This window comes from Hyperolius riggenbachi, chromosome 1 (assembly GCF_040937935.1).
Source record: "Hyperolius riggenbachi isolate aHypRig1 chromosome 1, aHypRig1.pri, whole genome shotgun sequence".
Lineage (NCBI taxonomy): Eukaryota > Metazoa > Chordata > Amphibia > Anura > Hyperoliidae > Hyperolius > Hyperolius riggenbachi.
Genome location: NC_090646.1, coordinates 334,982,936 through 335,000,361, shown reverse-complemented (window position 1 = coordinate 335,000,361; position 17,426 = coordinate 334,982,936). Strand labels below are relative to the sequence as shown.

Genomic DNA, 17,426 nt, shown 5'->3' with positions numbered 1-17,426 from the left:
TTTAAAGCTCTCTCTGGCTTAGGGTGGCAAACTGGCTATACACATATTACCTCCTAGGAGAAAGCTTAGGAGAAAAAGTGAATTGAATAAGGGCCTTATGCTGGGAATACATGGGTCCATTTTGCCGCTCTATTCCGCACCCGATCGTTTTCCGCGCTCGATCCTGCAGGCAATTTTCTTATCTTTCATTCGTTTTTGTTATCTTTTCCCATTGTTCCCCATGCAGAATCGAGCGCGGAAACGGTCGGGCGCGAGATCGGACGTGTCGGAAATGATCTATCGAGCCCTCTAAATGGCTCAGAATCTTACTGTGTATTCCCAGCATTAGTGTCTCTTCACGTGCATCATCTGTGTTCCAATACTGCCACCATATCTGATTCTATCATGTATGTAGTAATTGGCTTTTTCTTATCCTGTTTTAAGGTCAACTGGACAGAAATAAAAAAACTTTTTTTATTAGTTTTACTGCTATTGTACAAAAAACCCTCTTAAAGAGACTCTGTAACATTCAAAACATCCCCTGGGGGGTACTCACCTCGGGTGGGGGAAGCCTCCGGATCCTAATGAGGCTTCCCACGCCGTCCTCTGTCCCACGGGGGTCTCTCCGCAGCCCTCCGAACAGCCGGCGACTGTGCCGACTGTCATTTCAATATTTACCTTTGCTGGCTCCAGCGGGGGCGCTGTGGCGGCTTTCCATTCCGAACTACACGGAAATACCCGATCTCATTCGGGTCCGCTCTACTGCGCAGGCGCAGGAAACTTGCGCCTGCGCAGTAGAGCGGACCCGACGGCGATCGGGTATTTCCGTGTAGTTCGGAGCCGACAGCCGTCAGAGCGCCTGCGCAGGAGCCAGGAAGGTAAATAATGACGTCACCGCTGCCCGGACTCCACGGAGGGCTGCAGCGAGACCCCTGACGGATGGAGGACGGCGTGGGAAGCCTCATTAGGATCCGGAGGCTTCCCCCACCCGAGGTGAGTACCCCCCAGGGGATATTTTTATGTTACAGTTCCTCTTTAAATTTGCAAATATAATAAAGCCTGTGCAGAAAGTTTTAAATATCTTTACAAATAACAGAAAATTAGTCATATGAAATGTTTTACATGAAAAATTAATACAAAACTGTAGAAAAACATACAATTTACAGTTTAAATATACAGTATTTGTAGTAAAGGAAAATATAGGGTTCCTTCACACTTGGGGCTGTATGCATTAAACTGTGTTCAACAGAACCCCTAGCATGAAGGAGCCCTATATTTACCTTTACTACAAATACTGTATATTTAATATGTTAATTTTAGGAATAGTTAATGTAAAATAGGGTTCCTTCACACTAGGGGTGTGTTTTGGCCTTGTTTTATAATACAACACATGGGGGTGTATGCTGTAAACTGCTTCAAGCAGAATAAAGTATGTGAAGTCTTACGGGACAATGAGTACAGCAGAATCCAATACATTACCTGCAATCTATCACACTCTACTCATCGTGTGTAAGACTTTACGCCTGTAAGTCTGCTTAACACAGTTCATTGCATACACCAATTCAATACAATACCAACCAATACAACCATTCACCTGCATTGCTGACCAGAGCAGTGCTGATACCATTTACAAGTCAGGGTAGCAGCAGGACCTTCAGACATTGCTGTTCATGCTAATGTCTGATATCTTTTTCAAGCTGCAACCCGTGTGGTATGGAGGACCACACTGCACTACACTGCACTTGGTGTGAATGAGGCCTTGTTGATAATCTGAAATATAGATAAATCCACCTCCCCCAACTTTTGGCCTAAAACCGAGTCAAATGCAGTGACCCGCCTAAAGGCCCATCCCCCAATGTGTGGCTTTGTACTCGCCGCTAGAGCTCCAAATTCACTGTCAAATGATTGCAGCAAGCCTGAGAGCCTGAAGCTCTAGCAGCCAGAGAGCCATGTGAGCTGGAGCAGGGACAGGTTGCTATTATCTCAAGTACACCCCCAATGCGCGCTCAGCATAGGAGGGCGCTGCCAATATTATATCTCCTGCAGATAAGCTGAACACTCCCCCCCCCCCCACACACACTCACACACACACACACACACACACACACACACACACACACACACACACACACACACACACACACACACACTTTTAGCCAAAACATTTGTTATAAATAAGGTCGGCTTATCTGCGGTGGCATACGATAATTTATTTTGCTCAAGTCTATCTATTAATAGATGCTTCAAACTGACCACTCTTTCTGATTGTTCTGTGTATGGCCAGCCACACACATTTTCAGTAGCAGTCTGTTTGTTGCCTGAGACAGTAAGGACCATGGTACACTGGGGATTATTTTGTTATATACACATGTCAGATGGCAATTTAACAATGTGCCCTGCACAGACAGGCTCCCAGCTAAATTGCCTTATTGAAAAAGCAGTGGGAGGGAAATGCAGTGTTTCCTGCAGTGGGCCTGGGGCTTACTGCAGGTGTTGGGGAGATGACTTGTCCTGGCACATCACTACAGGGGAGTCTAGTGACGTCACAGTACACCTTTGTACATTTTGGATTTCTAGCCAAAGCAACCAGGAACTACACTTTAGATCAAGGAAAATCTTAAGTGTGTATGTAGCTTTTGCACTAGTGACAATATGGCATCACTAGCAACAGCAGTAATGTTGCTCTTTGCTACGTGATAGGAATGAGTTTGGTCTTGCAGTAAAGTAGCCACAATCTCTCTTAGTGAGGTTCTTGCAATGCCGGGCGGATCGCTCAGAAACAGCCTTATCAGTCCACCGACAGACTGTACACACACTGTACTGTCTGCTGAAAACACGCCCAGCGGGAGGTGACAACGGACCCCGTCGTTGCCTTTGATCAGACGTGTGTACGAGCCTTTAGTGTCAGAATTTTAATGCCAGTTTCGCAAAACTGATTTAGCAGACTCTTGGACCAATCAAAAGTTCAATGAAAATCTCGCTCATACCTACCAAGTGATATACTACTTCTAGTGTACAAAAATGTGATAAAAGAGAACGTCTTTTCACCGCCCAGAACTTCATGTGGCTTTTACCAAGTGCATAAATGAAAAATAAATAACAGCGGGTTCCATAGTGCTGGAATATGTTAGAAGCCAAACTAATCTGTTTCTGATGAGAACAGAAGATGGTCCATCTGTGCTATGAAGTAGGTTCATTGTTGAGTAAAATTGCAGTATGTAGTTTTATCTCCAATCCCAGGCTCTATTATAACTTGTTGTGTCCTATATGTATAATATATCGCATATTTATGTAATCATGAACATCAATGATGTCCTTTTATTCACTAAGTTTGTTTTTTTTTGCAATATTTGTTTTGTGGTGTTACATATTTACACCTCTTTAGCACATCTCAGATGTGTCCTACATTTGCCTTTCCATTACTGAGTTCCATGTCCATAAATAGACACCATTAGGTGGTCACTCTGTGTAAGATATCAGAAAATCTTCATCATTTCAGAAATCCAACCTTATTAACTGTATTGTTAACTGTAACAAGTTCCTCTTAAAATCCAGGATTAAATGGTGGAGGTTTTCTGTACTCATCTGGTACACTTGAGGCTCTGCTTTTATGCTGTGTTTTTGGGGATGTGTTTTTCTGTCCTGATGGTGCTAATCGTACAATGTTCTCCTTCACATTTTTGAATTGTGTTGCCACAGCATTTTCCATTTTCTTCAGATCCTGAGCGATTTCCCCCTCTGTCACTAAAGATTTTGCTTTAGTCATTGCCTTGCGGTAGGCTTTCAGAGGCTTCCTATGTACATTCTCTTCCTTCTCTCTATGCTTACTTTGACAGGCTGTGCTATTGCTTCCATCGGTTACATCGGAGGAAGGTGGCTTTATCTGAACATTTGGCTTGATCATGCCTGGATCTTTGTGCTGTAAAACAGAAACCTAAAAAAGATATCAAGAACATTTATGAGTCTTAAAATGTACACGGTGTAGCTATACAAATTTTTCTGGATATTGGTTTCCAGTCATATTAATATTTACCCAAAGCATCAGAAAATAGATCAGACTACTGTAGTTGTCTATACTGATTGATACCCTACTATGCCACATTTGTGAAATTTAAAGTGTATTTAGAATTTCTTGGATTTCTTTGATACTGCATACGCTATATTTGAGGCAGAAAAACAAAAAACAAATCTTAATTCTATTTTGGTCCTCAAAACATGTCTCATAATTACAATTCAACTACAATGATCACAATCACTAAAAGTACTTTGCTAAAGTAGTCCCTGTTTTGACATACAAATGGATTATCTTCTGCCCGAGGAAATGCACATGGTCTATCAGAGGTGCTGAGATACTGGAGCAGTGAACAAATAACCATAATTATTTTCCTATACCGTTCTTCCTACACAATCTTCACAGCCGCTGTTTAGGTAGAAAGTGTGGCGCCATCACAGTTTTGCTTGGAGGCCCGATAATTTGTGGTTATGTCCCTGTGAATGACTTTAGACTTTAGACATTAGATCCTAGCTGGCATAACAGCCACATACACTCTCATTTATATAAACTGTTGAGGTGCAAACTAACCTGACTGTTGCCCAGGTAATTTTGCTCATGCTGAAACCTGTTTATGCAATGTCATAGTGCATATTTAGTGATGTAGTAATAGAGGATATGACTGCACCAGTGCCCCTGGGCCAGAGGGGCCTGCCAAGAGCCCTGATTGACCTGCTGCATTAACTCTTCATTGGTGCTATGCTGGAAATGATTAGCTTTGTATGTGCTTTGAATATTGGTAACCATTAACAAAAAGCTCCCTGCTTCTGGTTACACCTACTGACAGAGCAGCTGTCCTTGGTAGGCTTTGGTGCTTCATATCAATTGTTATCCTACCTACTAAAAGCCCTTGGATCTGCGTCCATGTCAGGTGCAGAGTGTGCAGGCCTGGACCTCGGGTGTGTATGCAGGTGTGAGAGCGCCACTGTTCTGCGGATGTTATCTAATGGGCTAAAATGGCTAGTTGAGTATAGAATGCTTAAGGGGTCCTGATGTAAAAGCTGTTATGTGGCCCATAGCTCCTTAGCTACATAACTGTGCATAGCCCCACATATAAGACTGGTCAACACACAAACCACACAATTCTGTAGATTCTTATGCTGGGGATACACGGTTAGATAGTTTCTTATCAATCGAGCCGCTCACGATAACCTTTATTTCATTTATGCTTAACATACTACACTATATTGGGCTCTCGGTTTCTCTACACTTTATCTCCCTACAAGCCTTGCTTGGCCGGTTCTACTACAGAACAAGCAAACAAACACGCCGATAGCAGCCTGATCATGAATTTCATCGAGGACAGATCCGTCCACCGAGATGATCTGCTGGCCCAGTTTAAACGAACTCCGGCTATCCCCGCCGAACCAGACACCAGCCTAGTCGACAGTACCCCTCCAGCACCATCGGTCGACCTCAAACCCGTCTTCCAGAAACTGGAATCTGCACTCAAAGATGAGTTCTTCCACCTAGCAGACATTGCCATGCAGCAGACATACATTGATGAAAAGATCTCACCCGATGGGATACGAATTAAAACTCTCACGGCCTTCCCTAAGGATCTTACCTTCAGTGCAGATTGGTACATTTACCTTGAAGTCTGCACTGCTGGTATGATGGAGAGGATCATAGTTAAAAGAAAAACCTTGATCAGTGAATTGCAGCCCATCATAAATGAATGTAGGGAATTCCTACTTAACCATAAAAATAGTGATCAATATCACCCTCTTATGTCAAATCTCACCTCTAGAGTTAAACGCTTCGAACTTGACACCATAGAGTCAAAACTTAAAAAACTGAACAGGGACCGTCTAGCGTATGCTGAGCATCGGGAGAGGGAACGCAAGCCACGTCCCATCCCCGCTGCGCAGCCGACAGGCCCCAATCATCCACCTCCACCACCGCCCCCACTTATGAGTCTCAATATTCCCCCACCCACATATAGGTTCCCACCCTTCCCACCACCCCCCATTCTACTCCCCACACCAAAGGCACCTACACCATCCTTAGCACTTCCCCCACCACCTTTGCATACACCTCCAGCCTCACACACTATTCCCCTACCACACCCCAACACCGTACCCAAGCCCACTCCCTTCACGAGTGTGGCCCCTCCCCTAAACAGTTTTGATCTCACAAAAAAACTCACAGCACCTCCAAAAACCCAACGCACTAAAACCAACAAGAAAACATCTATCACCTCAACCCCCCGTACTGGGGCCGGCAAAAAAAACAACAAAGACCAGACCTCTATCCAATTCAACTTTATACCAAATGGCCCCCCGGCAACATTGCTCAAAACCACTCAGGACACTAACATCACCAATTCAAATACCACTCCCACTATACCTATTACAACCACCGTTGACTCACCTGTCCAAGCATCCCAGATTAGCATCTGCCACTCGGACCCCGACTCTTTAGACTTTACAATACACCCCACCACCCAATCCCCTACCAATCAAAACCCCAATCCATCCCAGGTCAATACTACCACCAACTCACACAAACTCCAAACTGATATAAAAACCTTTTTTCAAATGACTAATGACAACCCCACCTCCAGCAGTGAATCAGCTAACCACACCCTTTCCCCCTCTTTTTTTAGAACTTCCCTCAGCACTATCCCAAAACATTCTCTCTACCCAATTACCAAGCCCACGATCAGAGAAGGTACTTTTTCAACTCACCAACAAATCCAAACGACCACTACCAGACATAGAAAAAGAGGAAGTAGAGGGAAAAGGAAAAAGAAACAAACCATAATCACAACACTCCCCCCAACAAACATTAGCAGATGCATTTTCAATTTATCAGACCACATTCTTAGCACCCATGAGACTACTCTCTTAGAAAAAGGCCTATCCTTTTGCCCAACTAATCAAGTCAATACATTCGAACTCTTCTCAGATCTCAATAGTTATATCCGCAAACTAACACTCAAAAGACATTATGCCATCAAAAACCTCAAACCCACGGAAGATAATGCCCTAACCTCGCTTATCATCACCAACAATGACACCCTACCCAATGTTACCATTTCTCACCCTGAAATTAGCACAGAAAAATACATTACTACTCAGTTAAAAGGGAGATCCCGCTTTTACCTAGCAGCCTCTAAGGGCTGCTACATTGAAACCTTCTACTCTTTAGTTCTTAAAGACCTACAAACCTTACAGGATGACCTACCCACCGCCAAATCCAACCTTAATCCACGCGAATCCCATGCCCTCAAAAATCTACAAAAAAACCATAACCTGGTTATTAAACCTGCAGATAAGGGAGGGGGCATTGTCATACTCAATCGCGCAGACTACCTAGAGGAAGCAGCCAGGCTCCTCGACAATCCCAAACATTACGAAACCTTCACTACAGATCCAACTCCCTCTCTAAATATTACATTAAAAACCCTTATCAATAATGCCTTCCTGTCTAACATCATTACCAAACATGAAAGAAATTTTATTATCAACGCCCAACCGATTACCCCCATTTTCTACTATTTACCAAAAATACATAAAAGTTTACAAAAACCGCCCGGTAGACCCATTATCTCAGGTATCAACTCCATCACCAGCAACCTTTCCAGATTCCTGGACCAACATCTACAGCCACACGTACAGTCTCTTCCCTCCTTCCTCAAGGATTCACAACAACTCATACTACTCCTACGCGGCATCGCTTGGCAGCCGGATTATGTCTGGCTAACATGCGATGTCACTTCCCTCTATACCAATATCCCACATTCCTTCGGTCTTCAAGCTTTACAATATTATTTAGCCACCAACCCTTCCATGCCACCTACACAACAAACCTTCCTTCTGCAATGTGCAGAATTAATCTTAAAAAACAACATATTCACGTTTAATGATAAAATTTACCATCAGACGAGTGGGACCGCGATGGGGAGCTCGTTCGCCCCCTCGTATGCTAATCTTGCAATGGGGCTCCTGGAAGTACTTAAACTATCCACACATCATCCATTTTCTGACAACATTGTACTATATAAGCGGTATATTGACGACCTAATCTTCATCTGGAAAGGCGACGCTTCACGCATTCCACATTTTGTCAGTTACCTCAACTCTAATACAGCAGGACTCCAATTCACACACCATCACCACATTTCCTCCATTGAATTTCTCGATCTCACTTTATACATAGAATCAAATCACATTATGACAAAAACATACTTCAAACCAGTCGATGCCAACAACTACATACATTTCAATAGCTTTCACCACCACCCTTGGATTACTAACACCCCCTACAGTCAATACAGAAGAATACATAGGAACTGCACGGACCAATCACAATTTGACATTCAATCCGAGATCCTTACCAAAAAATTCACAGACCGCCATTACCCCAAAAAACTGATCAAAGATGCAAAATACAGAGTCAAACATCCCAACCCTCCTACCACTACCAAACAACCTACTAATACTACATGCCCACCCAGATTCATCACTCGTTACAATGCCCAACATCTGTCCATCCGCAGTATCCTAAAAAAACGATGGGACATCCTTATGCAAGACCCCTATCTACGACCTATATTACCCACAACACCATCAATTACATATAGGAGAGCACCAAATCTCCGCAATCTCTTAGCGCCAAGCAAACTACGTACACCAAACCAACCAACCACCCTGCAAACACAGGAGCCTGGTTGTTTCCCCTGCAACAAAAACCGTTGCACAGCCTGTCAATTTATCAACACCTGCACATTCTTCGTGTCCTCCAGTACCGGTATTTAATATTTCCCATAAAAAAACACCTCACCTGCGAATCTAAATTTGTCATCTACCTCATTTCATGCCCCTGTCGACTCCAGTACGTGGGGAGGACTACACAGTTGGCCCGCAGCAGAATCGGACAACACAAAAGAAACATCACTAAAAAATTCCCCCTTCACAGCGTATCACGGCACTTCTGCACTCACCACGCCAACAACCCACAATTCTTTAACATTACACTAATTGACTCAATTGATGCAAGTTCATCAAACGCATTCGAACAACTTAAAAAATATGAAATGTTCTGGATACAAACTATAAGAACCCTCATACCTGAGGGTCTCAATGAAGTTCTGGAAAAAATTTACTAAAATACCTCCTATACTGTTTTTCTTTTATTTTGGCCGCTCTCTTTTACTCTTTTTTTTATCTTGTTTCATTACTTTTTTTATGTATTTGAATTTTATTTGTCCCAATAAGTTTTAGTGTAACATTGTCCATTTTTACAACTACACCTCTGGCTTGATCATTATTTTACATATTTTTATGTCAAAAAGTGTAATTTGGTTTGATTGTTATGTGCTTTTTACCCATTGCTACAATTGTCCAGGACTATGAAGTTGATCCATATCTGCTTATTATTGGTATGACCTTTTTTTTTTTTTTTTTTAATATATTTTATTATATTTTTATTATGTTTCTATTCATTTTTATGTTGCTCTTACATGTCTATTTATGCTTGTGTCTTAGGACCGGGTCATAACTTTTTGGTCCACTAGATGGCAGCTAAATACTTTTACACATCAATCCCTCTGTCAAATATACTAATTATATTCCCACTGGATCGAATCATTATATTTATTTACTTCTCGAAAAAGACCTTTTCATATTCTTTTTTTACTTAATTTATTATTTTGCCCATTTACAGCATCCAAACACCACTGGCCTTGGCCGGGGTTTGAACCCTGGTCTCCCATGTCAAGGGCAGTGCCCTTAACCAGTACTCTATTCAGCCAGTACACTATTCATCTGCACATTTGGTCACCATGATACCTGTATCCGCCCCCCAACTACCCAATACACTGAACACAGGTGGCGAGAGCCCATTGGCTACTCACAAGCCCGCCCTAATCCCACCCACCCTTCCTAAAAATCCAACTCACTGAACACAGGTGGCGAGAGCCCATTGGCTGCTCGCACACTCGCCCTAACCCCGCCCACCTTACACCTCCCACACATCCAATTGGCCCTTTTAGTAAGAACCTGTGTATATATAAGGAGTTGAGTGTCCTCACCACTTCACTGAGGCGCTACACCTGCTAATGCCGAAATTCTGGTGAGTTCTTTATATTTTATTTGCACACTTTACCCTGTATTTCTGGCCCCCTGTTCTCTTCTCAATGCTCTATTACCCATTACACTTGCTGACATATACCCTTTTCCATTACCAATACCACTCATTGCAAATCTGTGTAAAAAACACCCCATAACCCATTACTATCGCGAGCACCATAGCCTCTACCCCCTATTGTTTACTTGCACACCTAACTCTTTTATGCTATCTCCACGAAGCAATTTTTCATATGGTATGCTTTATGTTATGCAATATATTGATATGCAAATTTGTAACTGCAGAATTTACTATAGCATAATGTACTGTCTCTTGTCTACAGTTTTGTCCCCACGTTTATTGCCTGATGAAGCGGGCTGGGCCTGCGAAACGCGTTGCACTTTTTTGGGGTACTATTTAATAAATGTGATTGCTACTATTCAGACAGTCTTTCGTGTCTGCTTTATGGAGGTAAGTCCACCACTTCCTCCCAGCAAATTTTAAAGTTTTTATCCGCTTTTATCCTGCTGGCGCCTCTGTTCTCCTACTGCTATACCGTGTCCACCCCTGGTGGAGGGGTGATCTACCCCCTTTCGCATCTACAGAGAGCGACTTCTTATCCCTGAGTGAGGACAGGTCTAATCTCCTCACCTGCCTATACAGTGGTTGCCTTTGTGGTAACCCATGTTTGTGAGTATAATTTTCTCACGATAACCTTTATTTCATTTATGCTTAACATACTACACTATATTGGGCTCTCGGTTTCTCTACACTTTATCGAGCCGCTGATGGCTCAATTGATAATTTCCGACAGGTCCGATGACCCACCGGATAGATTCCCCGCTCAATCCCCGCGGGCGGACAATAGTGGGGAATCGAGCGGAAGATAAGCAAGCGCCCGCGGGGACGAGCGGGAATCGATCTGGACGGGGAAGTGGCGGGGGTCGATCCGGTGGCTAATCGAGCCGCCGGGTTGACCCGTGTATTCCCAGCATTAAGCTCAATACACACAATTGATTAAAGTCGGCTGAGGCAACAAATAACGACTGCCTCAGCTGATAATCCGGCGTGTGTACAGTAGCCCCCAACCCACAACCACCATCCTGCAAGCGATCCGCCAGGCGGATCAACTTGGCTGAGCGACTGCCAATTGCTCAGTGCCACCACTTGCCCTGCCTGCAGCATGAGGTCATGCATGCACCACTCCATTGGCCCTCTATCCCCCTCTCACCGCATAGCAAAAGAAAGCATCGTCAGCTGTATAGCTGACTTCATGTCTGTACAGTGTTGGCCCAGCGATGTTGCCTAGGTCCTTATCCCAGATGGGTGACATCAGTCACAGGTGTGTACGGGCCTTTAGAGAGCTGCAGTGCTGAATAGTCTAATTGTCACCAGAATAAATTTTCTTTCTCTTTGGAATGGCTGAGAACAATAGCTTTGGACTGACAACAGCCATGCACCCCATACACCCACACAAGTAATACAGTGCTAAATAATCTGATTGTTCCCTTGATTTACTTGACTTTTAAACTAATCGAGTCTGGGCACAGGTCATACAGGCAAAGGCCTGGGGAGCTCTGTAGCATACAGGGTTCAATACTGAACACTTCATATTCATAAAATTCTATTTTAGACAGAATACAGCACACATCACAATACATTCTGACTTGCGAGGGCCATCTGTAGTGTATTTCAGCCTCCACTCTCTCCTGTCATGTAATTCTGGGTGGATGCTATTTTAATCCCCACAACAGGGCACATCCCACATGGTTTCCACCCTATCCACTCCATAGAGCAGTGGTTCCCAACCTTTTTGGAGTCGTGACACATCAAACCAAAGGTTCAGATCTCCGTGACACGTAGACTAAATGCATGTAATGAGAGACAGCGTTTCCCCACTAAATGCACATAAGAGACAGCATTTCACCAGTACATGCAGGTAATAACAGACAGCCTTTCACCAGTAAATGCACGTAATGAGAGACAGCTTTTCACCAGTAAATGCACATAATAAGAGACAGCTTTTCACCAGTAAATGCACATAATGACAAACAGCCAGTTGTCCCCAGTATATGTAGCCAGGGATATATGTGCCCAGTATATGTAGCCAGGGATATATGTGCCCAGTATATGTAGCCAGGGGTATGTGCCCAGTATATGTAGCCAGGGGTATATGTGCCCAGTATATGTAGGCAGGGGTATATGTCCCCAGTATATGTAGCCAGGGTGTATATGTGCCCAGTATATGTAGTCAGGAGTATATGTCCCCAGTATATGTAGGCAGGGGTATATGTGCCCGGTATATGTAGCCAGGGATATATGTGCCCAGTATATGTAGCCAGGGGTATATGTCCCCAGTATATGTAGGCAGGTGTATATGTCCCCGGTATATGTTCCCAGTATATGTAGCCAGGGATATATGTGCCCAGTATATGTAGCCAGGTGCCCCCCCTCCCCCCCAGGAGGAGAGAGCGAGGGAAGGAGAGCGGCACCTCAGGGTTCTCTCCCTCCCTCGCTCTCTCCTCCGGAACGAAGTGCGGTGGCTGGCAGAGGGGCGGAACTCACCTTCCATGTCTCCGTCTGGTCTCGTCGCCGGCGCGGGATGATTTGCCACTACTCTGGCCTGATCCAGACCAGAGCAGCGGCTGCAGAATCAGAACTTCCGGCCGGCGCTTGGAGCGAAATGGAAGGTAAGTCCCGCCCGCTGCCAAGCGCCGCCACACACACAGTATCGGAGGGGAGAGCGAGGGAGGCAGAGCACCCTAAGGTGAGAGAAGGGGGGGAGATGGCCCTCTTCTCCGCCGCTGCCCACCGCTTTCCCTCCACTGCGCTGCTCCCCTCCGAGAGAGCCGCGACACATACCCGAAGCTGCCGCGACACATGTATGTGTCGCGGCACATGGGTTGGGAACCACTGCCATAGAGTGTCTATGTATATGTGGCGGGTGACACGGGTTCTCTTGCCTAGTGCACAAAATAGGTCAGAAACTAAGCTGTGATTACATACTGATAAATAAGCCAATCACACTGTTCTGTTCTATGGAGAGGGGTGAAGAGATCACAGGCAGGAGATGCCGTACTGAAGGGATTACAATAGTACAACGACAGCAATCAGTTGTTAGTGATCCAACAGAGTGGATGGCTAACTACATTACGGTGCACCTGTATTCTTGCTAGATTTCATCTAAAATCAACCCAACTGATTGTATTGGGTGATGAAAGTGTAGTGTGTGCATAGTTATTTACAGTTTTTGCCCTAATTAATTTGCATAGCACACCCTCACCTCAGAAAAAAAAACACAAATACTTAGCCGCATTTCTTTTTGTGCTAAGTATGCCTAATTATAGAGCTTCTGACCAATGGAATGCTATGAAAATGGTTTGACCTTCTCTTGCACAGTGAACCACCCTCCACGATATCAGAGTGCAGCTTACAGGTATCTGCAGATAAGAGGTAACAACGCCTGGCCATTTCTAGCTGCACTGGACTAAAACCTTATTTTCATTTCCATTGAATTTCCATTTTCCATTGATTAAGTGGTGTGAATCATGTATTTATCTTTTGAAAAATGTTCATATTTTCTCAGTCAAAATGTATTTTGATTAGTTTTTCACGTTCATTTTTGCACCAACTGACTGCTGTGTCACTCTGCTGTGGGAGAGACACTAATCATGCATTTCTACAGATCACATGACATTTTCATAAGCTAGGGCAAGTAAAAAACACCTACACCATACTTACAGTATTGCCTGATATCTGGTATTCGGTGGGTAGGACAGGGTAAAGCCTATTTCCTGAGGGAGGTAGAGGTGGGTTACTTGAGATGTTCATCATATGGGCACTAGTTTCAGGAACTCGACAACTTCTAGGTGGTGGTAGAGGCGGGGCAACTGTATGCAATGCAATTCCAGTAGGTACAGATGCGCTGAGGGAAGTCTGCACTGGAGTTTCAGGTATTGTTTCAAACAGTTCTCTATAATCTGCAGCAGCATTTGATTTCTGTATCAAATATAAGTAAAAAAAAAAAAGTTACACTTATTATAATTAAACCATGACATCTTCTCCAGCATTGTTAGTTAACTAATTTTGATCCAAGCTTTATAAACATTTTTTAAACATATTGGTCCACATGCAATTCACTTTTTTTCCTATTTCCTCCTAGGTGATAATTTGTCATCTTCTCTTTAAAATAACTTTTAAACATTTTGCAATTGAAAAACTACCAAAAGTAGTATAAATAGTGCTATCAAAAATATTGAATTAATTTTTTTGCTTGGTTTTTTTTTTTTTAAATATCAACTTGGAGAAAACTAACGAGAAAAAGTGAAATGCATAAATGCATATGGGCCATAGTATTTCAGGCTTTGGCAATGGTTCATTAATATATATATATAGATAGATAGATAGATAGATAGATAGATAGATAGATAGATAGATTAGGGGGGCAGGGGGGGGAGTTGAGATGTTTATTTCATGTTGGCAGAGGAGATCTAAGCACAGAATGGTCACAGCATACCAGCCAGTGAGTCTTTTTAAGCTTAACAATAAAATAGTACAGCTTTATTTGCCAGTCAAACAATGTCCAAAACAATCCACCACACTGGGTATTTAGCAATGACACTGTATATACAGCACTGTGATTTTGTGCCAACCCTGACCTCAGGTTATCTTTGGGGTTACTGCATACCACCCCTGTGTACTCTTCGCAAGCACACCGGCACTTCAGCAGCTTCCCTGCTGCAACAGTCCTGGCCCCCTCTTTGCTGCACAGCCTTTCAGGAGCTTTCTTGCTCCACACACAGTCCACTGCATAATGAGGAATCTAGCTTCTTATGAAAATCATGCAGGTGAGACAATTAACCCCCCTGGACTTGGAGGAGTGGCGTGCAAGGCCCACCCATCTCCCAATACACGCCAGTCCTGGATCCCAAACAAATCTGCACGATAGTGCTGTTGCTAACGTGCAACAACATTCACTATCCAAGACCTTTTCATAGTTACATAGTTATTTGGGTTGAAAAAAGACATTTGTCCATCGAGTTCAACCAAAAAATAAAGTACAACACCAGCCTGCTCCCTCACATATTCCTGTTGATCCAGAGGAAAACGAAAAACCCTTACAAGGCATGGTCCAGATGGCAATCAGATAAAATCCTTGGATTAACACCACCGAGGATTACCTAGTAATTATAGCCATGGATGTCTTTCAACACAAGGAAAGCATCTAAAGGTGCCAATACACTAACTCTATTTGCCACCGACAGACAGCTGTGATTGAATCTGCTGTGAAATCGATAACACAAACGCGGACCAATCGACCGATTTCCATCCGTCGATCTGCCCAGGCAGAAGATTTTGCCCGATCGCCGCTGAGTCAGGAGCACGTGGTAAGCGGCGTTTAATTAAGCAACTGTCGATGCTGCAATAATCGCATCTGTCCCGCTGGCACAAGTCCCTGGGTTCTGCTGTTCCTTTCTCCGGCTGGCCTTCTTCATCGTCTCTGCACTTCCTGTCCCATCCTGTGAGAAGGGGAAGGTCAAACAGTAGATGGCCCTCTACTGTTTAACCCTCCCCTTCTCACAGGACGGGACAGGAAGTGTACAGAAGATGAAGAAGGCCAGCTGGAGAAAGGAACAGCACGGACCCGGGGACTTGCGCCAGCAGGACAGGTAATGTATTGCTGATGGGGGGAGCAGGAGTGAAGGCAGGCGGCAGCGGCAGCTCCACAGATTTTGAATTGATTTAATGTTAAAATCGATTCAAAACATGTGTGCAGTGTATGGGCAGTCATTAGATCCCTCTATGATAAGATTCGATCAGAGAGGGATCTATCTGTTGGTCGATCTGGTGGCAATCGACCAGTATGTATATATATACATATATATATATATATATATATATATATATATATATATATATATATATATATATATGAATATATACTGTATATATATATATATATATATATATATATATATATATATATATATATATATATATATATATATATAATAATAATAATAATGGTTCATTGAGCAATTCATGTAACTAACTTTCATTGTACAAGATCACAACCTTGTCCCTGCTTTTAGTAATAGGAATAGAAGGCTCCAACAATAATAATAACATAATTAAAAACAATTTGAAAAAGCGTAGGGGTAATGACTTACACCCCCCAAGGATAATGTCACAGTATGGGTAAAAATACTAATTTGTTAAGACACAAACAGTGTGTTTCATGTTGTATTTTACCATCTTGGTTCAAAATGAGGTCAGCAATGTCAGGCGTCATATTTCTCTCATGACTGCTTTACTATAAAAGTAATTCAAACACAAATGTTCAGCTAGTAAAACCACTTCGTGATTATATTTCCCCTTTGCTCCAACACATTAGCCACATTTTTCTAGGTCCTAAATACCGACTGTGATTTAAAGGGTTAAAGTGGACCTGAACTCAAAACTTCCTCTCTGTTCTAAAAGATAAGCAACAGCTTAATAACATTTCTTTGTTACAGCTGTTACAAATCCTGCAAGAAATCTGCAGTGTGCCTTCTACCTGCTTTCATGAAAGCAGACATAGGGTTAACATCCTGTGTTTACAGCTGAGCTGCTCTGCCGAAGTAGCCAGCTGACACAGCTGAGATATCTAATTACAGTTGTGATTAATCACAGATGAGGGGGGATTAGACAGGCTAAACTCTCTGAATACATACAGAGTGCATTTCTCTATGTTTTCCTTCTGTCCTGTGCAGGAGTTCAGGTCCACTTTAATGGTTTAGATTGTCTTGTGCAGCCAGTCACTGAGCTGTGTAGAGGTTGAGCAGCAACATAAAGCTCACTAGGCTGTCAAATGCTCTTTTATTTCTGAATGTCTTTATATCTGTAGGCAAGGAAGAAATATAAAATAGCCATGCAGTAGATATGCATTTGAAAAACATCAATGTGGTGCTTACAGACTGGCTTGCAGACAGGGGTGGAGCAGGGGTTAAGATTGTTACACAGATGGCATCAGGGTCAAAGGCAGATAGGGTAAATGTATCATTAATAAGTAATAGGGAGACATGTTTTTTAATTGTAAGTTACCGTATGCCAGAATGCAGTTCTGCTTTAACCAATTCACCACTGAGGGGTCTTTCCCCTTATGGACCAGAGCAATTTTCACCTTTCAGCACTCCACCCTTTCATTGGCCATTAACTTTATCACTACTATTCACAACAAAATGATATAAACCTTGTTTTTTTTCACCACCAATTAGGCTTTCTTTTGGTGATATGAGATCTCCAGGGGCGTAGCTATACCGTACATAGCACAGTAACTATCACC

General features: G+C 43.1%; 1 protein-coding gene across 6 annotated transcripts in view; it reads right to left on the bottom strand.

Moving 5' to 3' along the window:
- Positions 1-1,020: 1,020 nt before the first annotated feature.
- HSH2D (hematopoietic SH2 domain containing) overlaps positions 1,021-17,426 on the bottom strand; it is a 104,843-nt gene continuing 88,437 nt past the window's right edge. For all 6 annotated transcript variants that reach the window (XM_068271210.1, XM_068271206.1, XM_068271204.1 and 3 more), the window contains 2 exons: positions 13,844-14,101; positions 1,021-3,913 (listed from right to left, as the gene is read on the bottom strand). In XM_068271210.1, the coding sequence (XP_068127311.1) occupies positions 3,524-3,913; positions 13,844-14,101 (648 nt within the window). In that variant the 3' untranslated portion in view covers positions 1,021-3,523. The remainder of the gene's footprint in view (positions 3,914-13,843; positions 14,102-17,426) is intronic.